The 15,961-nt window shown below is 42.9% G+C and overlaps 2 protein-coding genes across 7 annotated transcripts in view; one reads left to right on the top strand and one right to left on the bottom strand.

Moving 5' to 3' along the window:
* LOC121574509 (probable E3 ubiquitin-protein ligase HERC1) overlaps positions 1 to 9,780 on the bottom strand; it is a 78,491-nt gene extending 68,711 nt beyond the window's left edge. For all 6 annotated transcript variants that reach the window (XM_045222501.1, XM_045222503.1, XM_045222506.1 and 3 more), the window contains exons 1-2: positions 9,497 to 9,780; positions 129 to 329 (exon numbers count right to left, since the gene is read on the bottom strand). In XM_045222501.1, the coding sequence (XP_045078436.1) occupies positions 129 to 290 (162 nt within the window). In that variant the 5' untranslated portion in view covers positions 291 to 329; positions 9,497 to 9,780. The remainder of the gene's footprint in view (positions 1 to 128; positions 330 to 9,496) is intronic.
* A 1,990-nt stretch (positions 9,781 to 11,770) lies between these two features.
* Positions 11,771 to 13,993, top strand: esm1 (endothelial cell-specific molecule 1). The gene is made up of 3 exons (XM_041886911.2): positions 11,771 to 12,329; positions 12,822 to 12,971; positions 13,299 to 13,993. Exons 1-3 carry the CDS (start codon positions 12,023 to 12,025, stop codon positions 13,379 to 13,381), a joined length of 540 nt encoding a protein of 179 aa, XP_041742845.1. The 5' UTR covers positions 11,771 to 12,022; the 3' UTR covers positions 13,382 to 13,993.
* Positions 13,994 to 15,961: the final 1,968 nt, after the last annotated feature.

Raw genomic sequence — 15,961 nt, 5'->3', positions numbered from 1 at the left:
CTGTCATTTTCAAGCCAAACATGACATGACAATGAGTGACAGGGGGGGTTGGTATGACAGCACAAACAGACTGGCACTCAGGCTATAACCACATATGCAAGAGGATAAGAGTTGAGCACGTTCTTTACCATTACGGGCTGGGCCACCCCCACCACCTCCTTATTGTGTAGCAGCCTGGCGTAGAGTCCTGCAGCCCCCTGGCGCGTAACGGTCTGGCTGTCCTCCGCCGCCCAGGAGCTGTTCAGATGCTCCTGCCACTTCAGCATCACGTGGGTCTGGCAAGGCACCATTTCCCCCTGATCATTATCTACACTGTGGAGTTATTACAGCTGTCAGGAACAGATAAAGCACCTTGGTTAATAATGTTAGGCTACAAGCTATAGATACCAATATCACCAACACCATTTCTCCTGATCATTATTACATTTTAAGTTATTTTGCAGGCGCTCTTATCCAGAGCGACTTACAGTAGTGAGTGCATTCATTTTCATATTTGTTTGCACTGGTCCCCTGTGGGAATCGAACCCACATCCCTTGGCGTTGCAAGTGCCACGCTCTACCAACTGAGCCACACGGGACCATTATCTACACTGTGGAGTTACTGCAGCTATCGGGATGGGACCGGAGGAGAGAAGGAGTGAGAGAAAACACCTAGGTTCATACAGTATAATTCGGTTATAAGGTCAAATTAACATTCCCACTATAAAGGCTATGACCTATCCCTATATTTGGCTGTATGCCCTAACGAAAGTTGTTGTTGAAGGAAAGCTTAGCACATTAAAAACACTGAAAGTCTTCTTTCATATGACATGAGATGACATTAAAATAGCTTAACTGAAATGTCCTTGTAGTCAAGGCCTTTCAGTAAAGGAATCCCTCCTCTTGCTCTGGTCGATATGGGCCTGTGACTTGTAAATAATTCATTTCCATTACAGTTGGCGGCAGCAGTCGCTGGTCAGCAGCAGCAAAGTAACAGTAGAACGGTAATAGGATTCTCTTTTATTTTTAAAAAACATTCTGCTTCAGTGTCAAGCCACAGCACAGCAGAGGCAACGTCTCGCAAGCTGGGTGGTGTGCACATGAATGTATGACACACTATCCCATTGGACCCACTCGCTTCTTAAACCCTCCGTGTCTAGCCAACTAACCTTCCAGAAGTCTGGTTCTACAATTTACTGCTTACAACACTGCTTAGTACAAAACACCCCTCTCTGATCACAAGCCTTGGAACTCCAATAAGCTACACAATAACAGGCCTGTTGATAATAGGCCTAAGACTTGATCGTGTGAGCAAACAAAGCATGCCAGGTCGCAGTTGTAAATGAGAACTTGTTCTCAACTGGCTTACCTGGTTAAATAAAGGTGGAAATAAAATAAAATAAAAATGTCAACTAATTTTATTACTGCTGATAAAAGGTAAGCGCAGGTTATTAAGAGTTTAACACGTTTTTCAAGCGCTGCCAACGCCCAGGGTAATATTGCAACCATCACCTTGAACTGGTCAATAGCTTGAGAGTCTCTTAATTTCACATTTGACAGACAAAAGTCTAACCTTTCATTGGGTTCCCTCAGTCTCAAAAATGCCCAGAGGCCAACACAGTAGCTTGGATGAGACGGTCCAGTACAGTAGCCTCTCTCTGGTCTATTGGAGTGGTCTGGGGGCATCCATACTTTCGTCAAATACAACCACCGATCGTTTCTTTATTTCTGTTGCTCTAAAATGGCGAAAGCGCATGTGCCAACTGAATCTCAGATTACGTAGGGTAATCTATGTTTTAGAGCCATTTGAGAGCAACAGAATCTAGGAAACGGTCGGTGGTTATATTTGACTAAAGTTTTATACAAAAAAGTATGGATTTCAGCAAACAAAGACAAGCCCAACTTTAAACAGGACAAACATACAGTGAGGGAAAAAAGTATTTGATCCCCTGCTGATTTTGTACGTTTGCCCACTGACAAAGAAATGATCAGTCTATAATTTTAACGGTAGGTTTATTTGAACAGTGAGAGACAGAATAACAACAAAAAAATCCAGAAAAACGCATGTCAAAAATGTTATAAATTAATTTGCATTTTAATGAGGGAAATAAGTATTTGACCCCCTCTCAATCAGAAAGATTTCTGGCTCCCAGGTGTCTTTTATACAGGTAACGAGCTGAGATTAGGAGCACACTCTTAAAGGGAGTGCTCCTAATCTCAGTTTGTTAACTGTATAAAAAGACACCTGTCCACAGAAGCAATCAATCAATCAGATTCCAAACTCTCCACCATGGCCAAGACCAAAGAGCTCTCCAAGGATGTCAGGGACAAGATTGTAGACCTACACAAGGCTGGAATGGGCTACAAGACCATCGCCAAGCAGCTTGGTGAGAAGGTGACAACAGTTGGTGCGATTATTCGCAAATGGAAGAAACACAAAAGAACTGTCAGTCAATCTCCCTCGGCCTGGGGCTCCATGCAAGATCTTACCTCGTGGAGTTGCAATGATCATGAGAACGGTGAAGAATCATCCCAGAACTACACGGGAGGATCTTGTCAATGATCTCAAGGCAGCTGGGACCATAGTCACCAAGAAAACAATTGGTAACACACTACGCCGTGAAGGACTGAAATCCTGCAGCACCCGCAAGGTCCCCCTGCTCAAGAAAGCACATATACAGGCCCGTCTGAAGTTTGCCAATGAACATCTGAATGATTCAGAGGAGAAGTGGGTGAAAGTGTTGTGGTCAGATGAGACCAAAATCGAGCTCTTTGCCATCAACTCAACTCACCGTGTTTGGAGGAGGAGGAATGCTGCCTCTGACCCCAAGAACACCATCCCCACCGTCAAACATGGAGGTGGAAACATTATGCTTTGGGGGTGTTTTTCTGCTAAGGGGACAGGACAACTTCACCGCATCAAAGGGACGATGGAGGGGGCCATGTACCGTCAAATCTTGGGTGAGAACCTCCTTCCCTCAGCCAGGGCATTGAAAATGGGTCGTGGATGGGTATTCCAGCATGACAATGACCCAAAACACGGCCAAGGCAACAAAGGAGTGGCTCAAGAAGAAGCACATTAAGGTCCTGGAGTGGCCTAGCCAGTCTCCAGACCTTAATCCTATAGAAAATCTGTGGAGGGAGCTGAAGGTTCGAATTGCCAAACGTCAGCCTCAAAACCTTAATGACTTGGAGAAGATCTGCAAAGAGGAGTGGAACAAAATCCCTCCTGAGATGTGTGCAAACCTGGTGGCCAACTACAAGAAACGTCTGACCTCTGTGATTGCCAACAAGGGTTTTGCCAACAAGTACTAAGTCATGTTTTGCAGAGGGGTCAAACAATTATTTCCCTCATTAAAATGCAAATCAATTTATAACATTTTTGGACATGCGTTTTTCTGGATTTTTTTGTTGTTATTCTGTCTCTCACTGTTCAAATAAACCTATCATTAAAAATTATAGAATGATCATGTCTTTGTCAGTGGGCAAACGTACAAAATCAGCAGGGGATCAAATACTTTTTCCCCTCACTGTAGGTACACAGTAAGGGTTTAAGGTTTTAAATTTTTACAAGTATCGACTGACAGCGACTCGATGTAGACGGAGCTCCAGTCCACTCGTTGCCGCTCAACTCTGCCTTGTACTTGTACGTGGAGAGTTTAGATTTCTCAGCAACCTCACAACAGACACTTGAACTCGATGCACAGCACAGTGCACTAAGACTCTCATCAGCCTTCATATGACTTACATTTACATTTGAGTCATTTAGCAGACACTCTTATCCAGAGCGACTTACAGTTAGTGAGTGCATACAGTGGGGGAAAAAAGTAATTTAGTCAGCCACCAATTGTGCAAGTTCTCCCACTTAAAAAGATGAGAGAGGCCTGTAATTTTCATCATAGGTACACGTCAACTATGACAGAAAAGATTAGAAAAAGAAATCCAGAAAATCACATTGTAGGATTTGTAATGAATTTATTTGCAAATTATGGTGGAAAATAAGTATTTGGTCAATAACAAAAGTTTCTCAATACTTTGTTATAAACCCTTTGTTGGCAATGACACAGGTCAAATGTTCTCTGAAAGTCTTCATAAGGTTTTCACACACTGTTGCTGGTATTTTGGCCCATTCCTCCATGCAGATCTCCTCTAGAGCAGTGATGTTTTGGGGCTGTCGCTGGGCAACACGGACTTTCAACTCCCTCCAAAGATTTTCTATGGGGTTGAGATCTGGAGACTGGCTAGGCCACTCCAGTACATTGAAATGCTTTTTACGAAGCCACTCCTTTGTTGCCCGGGCAGTGTGTTTGGGATCATTGTCATGCTGAAAGACCCAGCCATGTTTCTTCTTCAATGCCCTTGCTGATGGAAGGAGGTTTTCACTCAATATCTCACGATACATGGCCCCATTCATTCTTTCCTTTACACGGATCAGTCGTCCTGGTCCCTTTGCAGAAAAACAGCCCCAAAGAATGATGTTTCCACCCCCATGCTTCACAGTAGGTATGTTGTTCTTTGGATGCAACTCAGCATTCTTTGTCCTCCAAACACGAAGAGTTGAGTTTTTACCAAAAAGTTCTATTTTGGTTTCATCTGACCATATGACATTCTCCCAATCCTCTTCTGGATCATCCAAATGCACTCTAGCAAACTTCAGACGGGCCTGGACATGTACTGGCTTAAGCAGGGGGACACGTCTGGCACTGCAGGATTTGAGTCCCTGGCGGCGTAGTGGGTTACTGATGGTAGGCTTTGTTACTTTGGTCCCAGCTCTCTGCAGGTCATTCACTAGGTCCCCCCGTGTGGTTCTGGGATTTTTGCTCACTGTTCTTGTGATCATTTTGACCCCACGGGGTGAGATCTTGCGTGGAGCCCCAGATCGAGGGAGATTATCAGTGGTCTTGTATGTCTTCCATTTCCAAATAATTGCTCCCACAGTTGATTTCTTCAAACCAAGCTGCTTACCTATTGCAGATTCAGTCTTCCCAGCCTGGTGCAGGTCTACAATTTTGTTTCTGGTGTCCTTTGACAGGTCTTTGGTCTTGGCCATAGTGGAGTTTGGAGTGTGACTGTTTGAGGTTGTGGACAGGTGTCTTTTATACTGATAACAAGTTCAAACAGGTGCCATTAATACAGGTAACGAGTGGAGGACAGAGGAGCCTCTTAAAGAAGAAGTTACAGGTCTGTGAGAGCCAGAAATCTTGCTTGTTTGTAGGTGACCAAATACTTATTTTCCACCATAATTTGCAAATAAATTCATTAAAAATCCTACAATGTGATTTTCTGGATATATTTTTCTCAATTCGTCTGTCATAGTTGACGTGTACCTATGATGAAAATTACAGGCCTCTCATCTTTTTAAGTGGGAGAACTTGCACAATTGGTGGCTGACTAAATACTTTTTTTCCCCACTGTACATTTTCATACTGGCCCCCCTGGCCCCCCGTGGGAAACGAACCTACAACCTTGGCGTTGCAAGCGCCACGCTCTACCAACTGAGCTACACGGGGCCTTGAGCTCTTCCTGTAAGTCGAACTGTAATAGAGGAACATGATCCAGCATTAGTGAAGTGAGAGCTAGTTATGGGCCGACTAATATGAGAGAGTGAGCCTCTCTTGCAGCTCAACAGTCAGACGAGAGGCCCAACAGACAGGCAGCTTGCCTACAGCAAAGCCCTAGGACTGGGCCTTTATGGTTTCCAGTAGACAAAAATAACAGGTAGGTTCTTGAAGAAGGCAACAACGTTACAGTAAAAACCTAGCCCTCCCTGGCTGACTCTGCGACCTCCCTGAACCAGCACCTGACCAGCCATCTGGATCAACAGACAGACAGGACCTATATTGGGCATGGGGGGGTATCATTATTAAAATGAATGTCAATTGGAGAGGCCTCACACTTTGTCTAGTATCAGGTTGACCTACAACTCCAGACCAGTCAGGCGGTCTCTGATTATTTACTATATGTACAAGAGCAAATGTGCAGGTTAGGTTACATGTTACTAATAATAAAGGCAAATAGTGACCGGAGGCAATAAAGCTTAGGCTGCCGAGTATTGAAATAACAGACCGTAGGGCCGGTTTCCCGGACACTAATTAGGCCAAGTCCTAGCCTAAAAAGTATGTTAAATAGAAATTGTCAATAGTTTTTTGTTGTCGTCTAGAACCGGGCCTAATTGGTGTACCTGAAACTGGCTACTGAAGTTAGTTATCAGGATTGCCTCAGACAGCAGAAACGAATGTCTATCAATCTTTTTTTTTTACATTTTAGTCATTTAGCAGATGCTCTTATCCAGAGCGACTTACAGTTAGTGAGTGCATACATTTTTATTTTATTTTTTCATACTGGCCCCCCGTGGGAATCGAACCCACAACCCTGGCGTTGCAAACGCCATGCTCTACCAACTGAGCTACATCCTTGCCCGGCCATTCCCTCCCCTACCCTGGGCCAATTGTGCGCCACCCCATGGGTCTCCCGTTCGCGGCCGGCTATGGATTCGGCTATGGATTCGAACCAGGATCTCTAGTGGCACAGCTAGCACTGCGATGCAGTGCCTTAGACCACTGCGCCACTCGGGAAGCTGTTGTATATCAATCCTTTTGTCAAGTTTCAACATGCCTTAGGACTAGCTAACATTCGCTGAGCTGAGATGCAACACTAAGATACACTAGGGTTAAATTAAGCTGTTAAATATGGCCTAAAAGCAATGCATGATGGGGTGGGACAAATGGCATGACAACAATGGCATGATTCCTCCTTGTCAACAAACCAGCAGCAACAGTAACAACTGAGACTACAACAATTATTATTATTATTATTATTACAGAGGTTATTATATTTGGGAGGTGCTTTTATCCATAAGTGTGTAATAGAAATTGTTGTTTTTTTGCATATCCCAACTCCCCGAGACACCCGAGTGGGGTCACAGCCAGGGTCGCCATTGTACAGTGCCCCTGGAGCAATTAGGGTTAAGTGCCTTGCTAAAGGGCACTGCGACAGATTGTTTTTATTCACCTTGTCTGCTCCAGTATTTAAACCAGCAAACTTTCGGTTACTGGCCCAATGCTCTAACCTCGAGGCTACGTGCAGCCAAGAATCTGTGACAGAGGTTTGTGGAAAGCTGATCACATTTCTCAGAATACTCTTCTGTCATCAGAAGACCACAATATGAGAGTGCATGACAAACATTCAAACGCCAAGGACATGACTGTGACTTGAAAGACAGGTTTGAATTTGACAGCTATTTCCCCAGGTATCCCCACAGGTATGCTGGCATTGCAGACAGGCTTTCAGAAAGCAGAAAACAACCAGTGAGTGTGAGAAAACATCTACTACTAGCTAAATTAAACAACATTTTGCTCCATAAAGTAATACAGCAATGTGTACGCCGCCATCTTGTCTATTTCAAATCTTCTCTCATTGATTGAGAAAGGTGGGCGAATTTAGGAAGGATCGCCAAGTAAAGGTTGGTCGAAAATTCTCTGTGCTATGCTTTACACTACCTACTGTGTAATGGTTGTATGGAAGCGTATACATACTGTATCACTGCCGTTTCAAAGTGTAGCTAATCTACTACAAGATGTCCAAGTGCTCCTGAAAACAGATTCAGCTGGAAACAACTCACGTTGTTGTTTTGCAATGCACACATGGCACAGGAGGGTGACTACAGTGGATGCTGGTCAAGCTTTTTTCCTTGCAATCACATTCTCAAATGACTGCCTCGTCTGGTTCACCAACTACTTCTCAGATAGAGTTCAATGTGTCAAATCGGAGGGCCTGTTGTCTGGACCTCTGGCAGTCTCTATGGGGGTGCCACAGGGTTCAGTTCTCGGGCAGACTCTATTCTCTATGTGTATCAATGATGTCGCTCTTGCTGCTGGTGACTCTCAGATCCACCTCTATGCAGACGACACCATTTTGTATACATCTGGCCCTTCATTGGACACTGTGTTAACAAACCTCCAAACGAGCTTCAATGCCATACAACACTCCTTCCGTAGCCTCCAACTGCTCTTAAACGCTAGTAAAACTAAATGCATGCTCTTCAACCGAACGCTGCTTGCACCCGCCTGCCCGACTAGAATCACTACTCTTGGCGGGTCTGACTTAGAATATGTGGACAACTACAAATACCTAGGTGTCTGGTTAGACCGTAAACTCTCCTTCCAGACTCACATTAAGCATCTCCAATCCAAAGTTAAATCTAGAATCTGCTTCCTATTTCGCAACAAAGTCTCCTTCACTCATGCTGCCAAACATGCCCTCGTAAAACTGACTATCCTACCGATCCTTGACTTTGGCGATGTCATTTATAAAATAGCCTCCAACACTCTACTCAGCAAATTGGATGTAGTCTATCACAGTGCCATCCGTTTTGTCACCAAAGCCCCATATACTACCCACCATTGTGACCTGTACCCTCTCGTTGGATGGCCCTCACTACATATTCGTCGCCAAACCCACTGGCTCCAGGTCATCTATAAATCACTGCTAGGCAAATCCCCGCCTTATCTTAGCTCATTGCTCACCATAGCAACACCCACCCGTAGTATGCACTCCGGCAAGTATATCTCACTGGTCATCCCCAAAGCCAACACCTGCTTTGGCCGCCATTCCTTCCAGTTCTCTGCTGCTAATGACTGGCACGACCTGCAAAAATCTCTGAAGCTGGAGACTCTTATCTCCCTCACTAACTTTAAGCATCAGTTGTCAGAGCACCTTACCGATCACTGCACCTGTACACAGCCCATCTGTAATTAGCCCACCCAACTACCTCATCCCCATATTGTTATTTATTTTGCTCATTTGTACCCCAGTATCTCTATTTGCACATCTTCTTCTGCACATCTATCACTCCAGTGTTAATACTAAATTGTAATTATTTTGCAATATGGCCTATTTATTGCCTTACCTCCATAACTTACTACATTTGCACACACTGTATATAGATTTTCTATTGTGTTATTGACTGTATGTTTTTGTTTATCCCATGTGTAACTGTGTGTTGTTTTTAATCGCACTGCTTTGCTTTATCTTGGCCAGGTTGCAGTTGTAAATGAGAACTTGTTCTCAACTGGCTTACCTGGTTAAATAAAGGTGAAAAAAATAATAATAATACAATACAATACAATACAATACAACACCTAAACTACTCACAAATTTGGTACACTGACAGCTGTCATTTTATAATCAGCACAGCTCTGCATTGTGTAGCAGCAAGCTAGTAGCTAGCTCCTGTAGCTACTGTCCTATCAGGTATTAGCTTTCTAGCTAGCTAGGTTGTTAACTGCTCTTTAACCAAAAGTCAAGCTAGCTATGTTAGCTATAGTTAGCTATCTTGTCAAATAGGATATGGCTGTACAGACTGCACTGTGTCATTCTGACATTAGATAGCCAAGTTAGCTAGCTAGCAACAATTGTTGTTTTTGTAACACAACATTATGTGTAACGGTGATTTTCTATTGACATAGCTACACACACTGTATACAAAAATGAATTCCAAATAAAACCCTAACGTTACCTCTGTTTTCAGTGTCATTCACACCCGGTCTCTGCTTTACTCGTACGCTCAGCTAGCTAACGTTAACGTTAGCTACAGCTGGCAACCACTGCCAGTGCCACTGCAGTTGACAGCTAACGGCAAACAAGTTCAGCAAATAATTCTGTATCTAGAATTAATGAACACAAAATGAGTAACAAGTTAAGACGTCCAGGTTTCCATTAAGTCAGTCTCCGACACGGGGCACCGGCAAAATATTTTCGGTCTCGCCAGTACGATGCAACAGTATTCTGCCTGGTTGCCATGAAAAGAAAAGCACAGCCCATCACGCTTGGGCGTCAGCGAGAACACATGGACCACATCACGCGAGACCAAGCTTCTTCTTCTCCTTTGGGTTTATTAACGACAGATACTGTATGTTGTTGATACGTGGTAGACACTTAACGTGTTGTGAAATCCGTTGCGAAATGTATTGTAGCTAATGGTTTTTTTAAATGGTATATAACTGCCTTAATTTTGCTGGATCCCAGGAAGAGTAGCTAATGGAGAGCCATGATAATTACAAATACGTAATACACGCAAAAAGATGTATTGTCGCCACCAACTGGACGGGGGTAAAAAATTCCACTAGAGGGAAGAGAAAATTAACATTAATCTACACAAACTACGAAATAATAATACAAATATATATAATAAATAGTCCTGCTCCTTCAGTCATTCGAAACCTCAAATCCCCTGCTAAGGCTCTGGGGCTCTCAGTTTACTTAAAAACTAGCAGTCGTTCAATCTTCTCGGTGTAACAGTTGGGATAATGGGACAATTCGGAGTACAACGCATTTCTCATCCCTGGATTGAAGTACGTTTTCCGAGACATGTCTTGTGCCGGCTCCGCGGTGTCTTAAGTACGTTTTCCGAGACATGTCTTGTGCCGGCTCCGCGGTGTCTTAATCTACAAAGGAAGCCTGTCCGACCCTAGTACAGCTGTAAGAAAGTGGGTCAGATCTGCTGGCTACCCCCAAGCCATAAGACTCCTGAACAGCTAATCATGGCTACCCGGACTATTTGCACTGCCCCCCCCCACCCCATCCTTTTTACGCTGCTGCTACTCTGTTAATTATTTATGCAGTCACTTTAACTCTACCCACATGTACATATTCCTTCAACTATCTCAACTAGCCGGTGCCCCCGCACATTGACTCTGCACCGGTACCCCCCTGTATATATAGCCTCCCTACTGTTATTTTATTTTACTTCTGCTCTTTTTTTCTCAACACTTTTTTTGTTGTTGTTTTATTTTTACTTTTTTTGTTAAAAATAAATGCACTGTTGGTTAAGGGCTGTAAGTAAGCATTTCACTGTAATGTCTGCACCTGTTGTATTCGGCGCATGTGACCAATAACATTTGATTTGATTTGATACATGTGCACCTACCTGTGCAGCGTAGGTCATATCAATGTTTCTATTATTATTATTATTATTATTATTATTATTATTATTATTATTATTTCAATTGTATTTTTTATTGTATTTTGCATTGTTGGGAAGGGCCGTAAGTAAGCATTTCACTGTTAATCTACACCTGTTGTTTACAAAGCATATGACTATTAAAATTTGATTTGATTTGAACTCTAACAAGAGATCGGGACCTTTAAGCCTCTGGCACTGGTGATATAGCCTACATGCCCCATAACAAAGGGGTCACTGGTCCAAGTCCCGCACTGACTGGTGCACCTAAATTGCTACACTGGTGGCAGCAGTGGGATAATCACTGCAGTCTATCACCTGTCTCTCTTTCTCTGTCTCTGTCTCTCTCTAACAGTATAATAATTATGCCCTTAGAGAGTGACAGAGACAGAGAGACAGGTAATAGACTGCAGCGACTGCCACCATTATATTATATGTGGTCTTTGCAGCTATATGATACTGCCATCTACTGTTAAGGATCGGTGACCGCTTATGAGACAAAGAGTGTCTGTGTTAAGAGAGTGAGGCAGAGAAACAGGCAGGCGGGCGGACAGACCTACAGAAAAAGAGAGAGAGGGGGGAAAGTGTGTGTGTGCGTGTGTCTGTGTGTTTGTGTGTGTGTGTGTGTGTGTGTGTGTGTGTGTGTGTGTGTGTGTGTGTGTGTGTGTGTGTGTGTGTGTGTGTGTGTGTGTGTGTGTGTTAGATTGACTGTCTGTCTCCTTAGGGTCAAGTGAGGAAACAGGATCTTTGGGGTCAAAGGTGCATCTTCAGTGTCTCCTCTACACAAACAAACTATGACATCAGTTTGTACAGACTTCAATTCCTGAATAGCAGTTGAGTGTAATTCCCACTTCCATGCCGGATTTCTAAAACAGGGGGGCAGGCTGGCAACTAGACTAGATGACAACACCGGATTGAGGAAATTGACGAGGGCAAACCATGTGGGGAAAAAACAAACTTGTTTTAAAGCCGATATAACCATGCAACCTCATGTATTAAGTCACTCCGTCCAAGCAGCGACGTCGTCAGCCCAGAACAGCTCTTCCCAATATTCAAGGCGCACCTTGCTAATCTTATCCAAAGATGTATTTTCTCCTTTTCACAGTATTCTCCATATTCATAGTGCGTAATGTTGACGCTTGGGGAGCAAGTGTCAAGTACGCAGTGAACTGCCCGGAGCGGTGCAATGTGGACCTGTGCGGCTTGACGCAGCGCTGCAGACGGACAGTGCTGGATGACTGCGGTTGTTGCCAGGTCTGTGCGGCAGACAGAGGGGAACACTGCTACCGCACTGTGTCTGGGATGCACGGAGTCAAATGCGGACCGGGATTATTCTGCGAGTTCTACAAAGATGAGGACGACTATGGAGATGAATATGGCATTTGCAAAGGTAGGCTATATTCACCATGACACACAATATGCGCAATCGCGCATCATAAATGCCTGACTGTTTCATTACCGTTATTCCAAAGTGATCTATAGTTTCTGTGTTCATAGCATTCCTAAAAGTTCCCATAATGAATAAGATGCCTACTGTGACACGTTTCATGTAGATATTAGTATTTATGTCAAAGTAAATATGTTTCTGCTGTACCATAATTGTGTATGTTATGCTTAGCTTTGACTGTGGCCTTGATGAATGCAAAGTTTTTCTAATTGTGATGTTTACTATTTCTGCTCATGTTGATAGTGGTGAAGAGAACTGTATCTGTAGGCTTATATCACTATAATGCAGATCTGGCAAATGACCAAGAGCGAGGAATCATGGACCTATAGCACTGACCAGAAGAGAATAGAAAATAAATATTGATGGCCCGCTGACATCCCCACTCCCTACTTCTGTCAAGTGCAATAACATTAAATTGTATTCCCTTCCTTACAGATTGCATGTATGGAACATATGGGGTGGAGTGTCGTAAAACATGCCATTGCAAAGCTGGAGGTATCTGTGACAGAGAGACAGGAGCCTGCCTCACCTTCAAATTCTTCACCAAAATCGCCAGCAAGCTGAAGACACAGCACCCCAACGCAGGTAAGAGATTGACAAAATACTTAAATGTGAGAGACACCCAATGGGACACAGATTCTGGACTATGAATCACTTCCAATGGAGATTATCCAGTGCTTTTCAATCCAGGTGAAGGCCTTATCTTTGTCTGAGAAACTGTACGCTAGAGTTAAAAAATATATATATATACATTTTAGCATGTTTTGGATACACAATGTGGAGTAGCACTAAGCAAAGATACAATTACAAGCAATCCAGTTATGAAAATGCAGTGTGTGTATCTTTGTGAAGTATTTGCAGTGTCATATCATGTTGAATAGATATTGACCAGGTGATGTTTCTCGTTTTCAGGAAGTGAGCTTGGTTCAGGAGATGACAGCACCGGTCTGAATGGGGAAAGATCCACTGCTCCAAAGTGGTTAACACCTCGCTGACACTCATTATCAAGACTTAGTTTATTCTGTGTAAATGTAGAAAGCATAGTAGTAAATTAAATGATTGAAGGATATATTTTATTATGTATTATTAAGAAAACACATTTTCTACAAGATTATTGAATGTTTTGAACATCTCTGTTGTGGTGTTTCTGTTTTATACCAGTGCCCCATCATGTCTTAAGAGTTGTGTTGTACCAAACAAAGGGAGGTAAAATGTACCAAAGTTAAAATATATGTTAATTCTACTTTTATGCAAAGTATGAATATATCCAGAATGTCTATGATGACCTCTATCATGAGCTAGCAATCTATCCATACTGTATTCACTGCTCCGTAATTGAGAGAATTTGGTTTAATGAAATGTTGTGCTCATATGATATGACCCCCAGGGACATGGAAACATAATCTCGTCCTTTTCTTCTAGAAGTATCAACTGTGATCTGCGCTTTCAATAGTTTGTTTGTTTGATCGATTGATTGTTCTTTACTGAGAATCTCTTATTTTTCTTTCACCTGTGACCACATGGAACACTATATATATATATATATATATGTATGTCATATCACCTGCCAATGTACAGTATGGTCTTACAAATAAACCAAAGTTGACCTGGAAAAAAAACAGTTTGAAGCACTCTGTTTATTCATTGCAGTTTATTTATCTTATATGTTGTTAAAAAAAAATCTGAAAAAAAGAGAAAGATACATTCTAGTCATTTAGCAGATGCTCTTATCCAGAGCGATTTACAAGAGCAAATAGGGTTAAGTACCTTTCTCAAGGGCATATCGACCTAGTCGGCTTGGTGATTCGATACACCGACCTTTCGGTTACTGGCCCAACGATCTTAGCCGCTAGTATAACTTTTCAAGAAAAATCACGAGGACATCAATTTAATCTACAAAGCTATGTTTTATCTGACTGCAAAATGATTATAGTGATACCACGAGGCATCCCATGGCTGACAATAAAAGATGCAAAACTGTGGTTGTCTCACTACTTCATGAAAAATGCTAAAGATTTTGCCCAAATGGATTACACAAAGTGTATGTTCATAATTTATAGAAAAGTTTGTGGTCATACGCACATCCTTAAAAAACGTAGATGCTGGGCTAATGAAGTTAACTTGAAAAAAACAGAAAGGGTTGATTAGTCTCCCAATTACCACCTTTATTGACAACGTTTCAATCCACAAGGATGTTCGTCATAACTTTATAGCCAAGTTAAGAGCCTAGTATTGTCCCTCAATTGAATCACTTTGGAACACATGGAACTCCTGGACCTCCTTTGGAACACATGGAACTCCTGGACCTCCATTGGAACACATGGAACTCCTGGACCTCCTTTGGAACACATGGAACTCCTGGAACTCCTTTGGAACACATGGAACTCTTGGACCTCCTTTGGAACACATGGAACTCCTAGACCTCCATTGAGTGGCCTACTTCCACCCTGACTCTGAAAATACCCCGGTCAGGGTTAAAAATAGCCTGTTATTAGCCTACCCCTCACCTCAGAGAATCAGAACGGTACACAACACAACTGTTTTCCAGCATCGGGCTTGTTTGTTTCCTGTTCCTGGGCTTCCTGACACCTGTGAAAATGGTCCCTCTTCCTGTTGTTGTTGTGCCTGCCTAGGGATTTAAAAGGCTTGGAATTTGTCAAGTGACACACGTCATTGGTGTGACTGTCGGACCGTCATTCCCGGCAGAGCTAGAGACACCGTGCTTCCTCCCTGGCTGCTTGGGTTTATCTGAATTCTTTCCTGAAACAACTTCAAGTCAACACCTAAACACAAACAAGTTCTCACACTCACAGGGAGCAAAGACATGTTGCACGGCGGTGTCTGCAATAACAGGAGTGTAATGTTGTGAGAAGGCACATCATTGGATAGGATAGGATAGACTAGAATATTAATCTATTATACCAAGACAATGTACTTGTGTTCAGATGGAAGGCGTTTCCTTTTCGGCATATTCCGATCCCCTCTCTCATTATTTAAACCATCAGGAGGATGACTGGACAGTCTCCTACAGAACTCCAGCAGCTGTAGTCACACAGGCTACAGTAAAGGTATCTGAACCCATCATGTACTTCGAGGACATCACGTCAGTCAGTGCATCTCTGTTCATACTGTCGGAGGACACACATCACACACGTGTGTGTTGAAGCGTGTGACTCGCTTGACATCTAATCATCACCGGTTTCTTTCAGGTGACAGAATTAATGCTGGACTTTATATCTATAGAAACGGTATGAAGCGTGTCATGATTGGCAGAGTACGTAGGTTATCCAAAGTTTTCGAGCTTTTCATGTAGACCTACAAAGATTTAGAGCTTTTTATGGTCTAACCTCAGCCACCCATGACAAAGATAGCGTACACTCTATTGAATGCCAAAGATAGTGTACACTCTATTGAATGCCAAAGATAGCGTACACTCTATTGAATGCCAAAGATAGTGTACACTCTATTGAATGCCAAAGATAGCATACACTCTATTGAATGCCAAAGATAGCGTACACTCTATTGAATGCCAAAGATCGCGTACACTCTATTGAATGCCAAAGATAGCGTACACT

This window comes from Coregonus clupeaformis, chromosome 9 (assembly GCF_020615455.1).
Source record: "Coregonus clupeaformis isolate EN_2021a chromosome 9, ASM2061545v1, whole genome shotgun sequence".
NCBI lineage: Eukaryota > Metazoa > Chordata > Actinopteri > Salmoniformes > Salmonidae > Coregonus > Coregonus clupeaformis.
Note: the sequence above shows the minus strand (reverse complement) of the source record. Positions and strands in the feature narration are given on the sequence as shown.

What these genes read in the sequence shown, in the direction of transcription:
- esm1 (XM_041886911.2), top strand. Translation starts at nt 12,023, where the DNA reads ATGTATTTTCTCCTTTTCACAGTATTCTCCATATTCATAGTGCGTAAT. An exon ending in TGAATATGGCATTTGCAAAG is followed by an intron (nt 12,330 to 12,821) that starts GTAGGCTATATT and finishes CCTTCCTTACAG; the next exon opens with ATTGCATGTATGGAACATAT. An exon ending in GACACAGCACCCCAACGCAG is followed by an intron (nt 12,972 to 13,298) that starts GTAAGAGATTGA and finishes TCTCGTTTTCAG; the next exon opens with GAAGTGAGCTTGGTTCAGGA.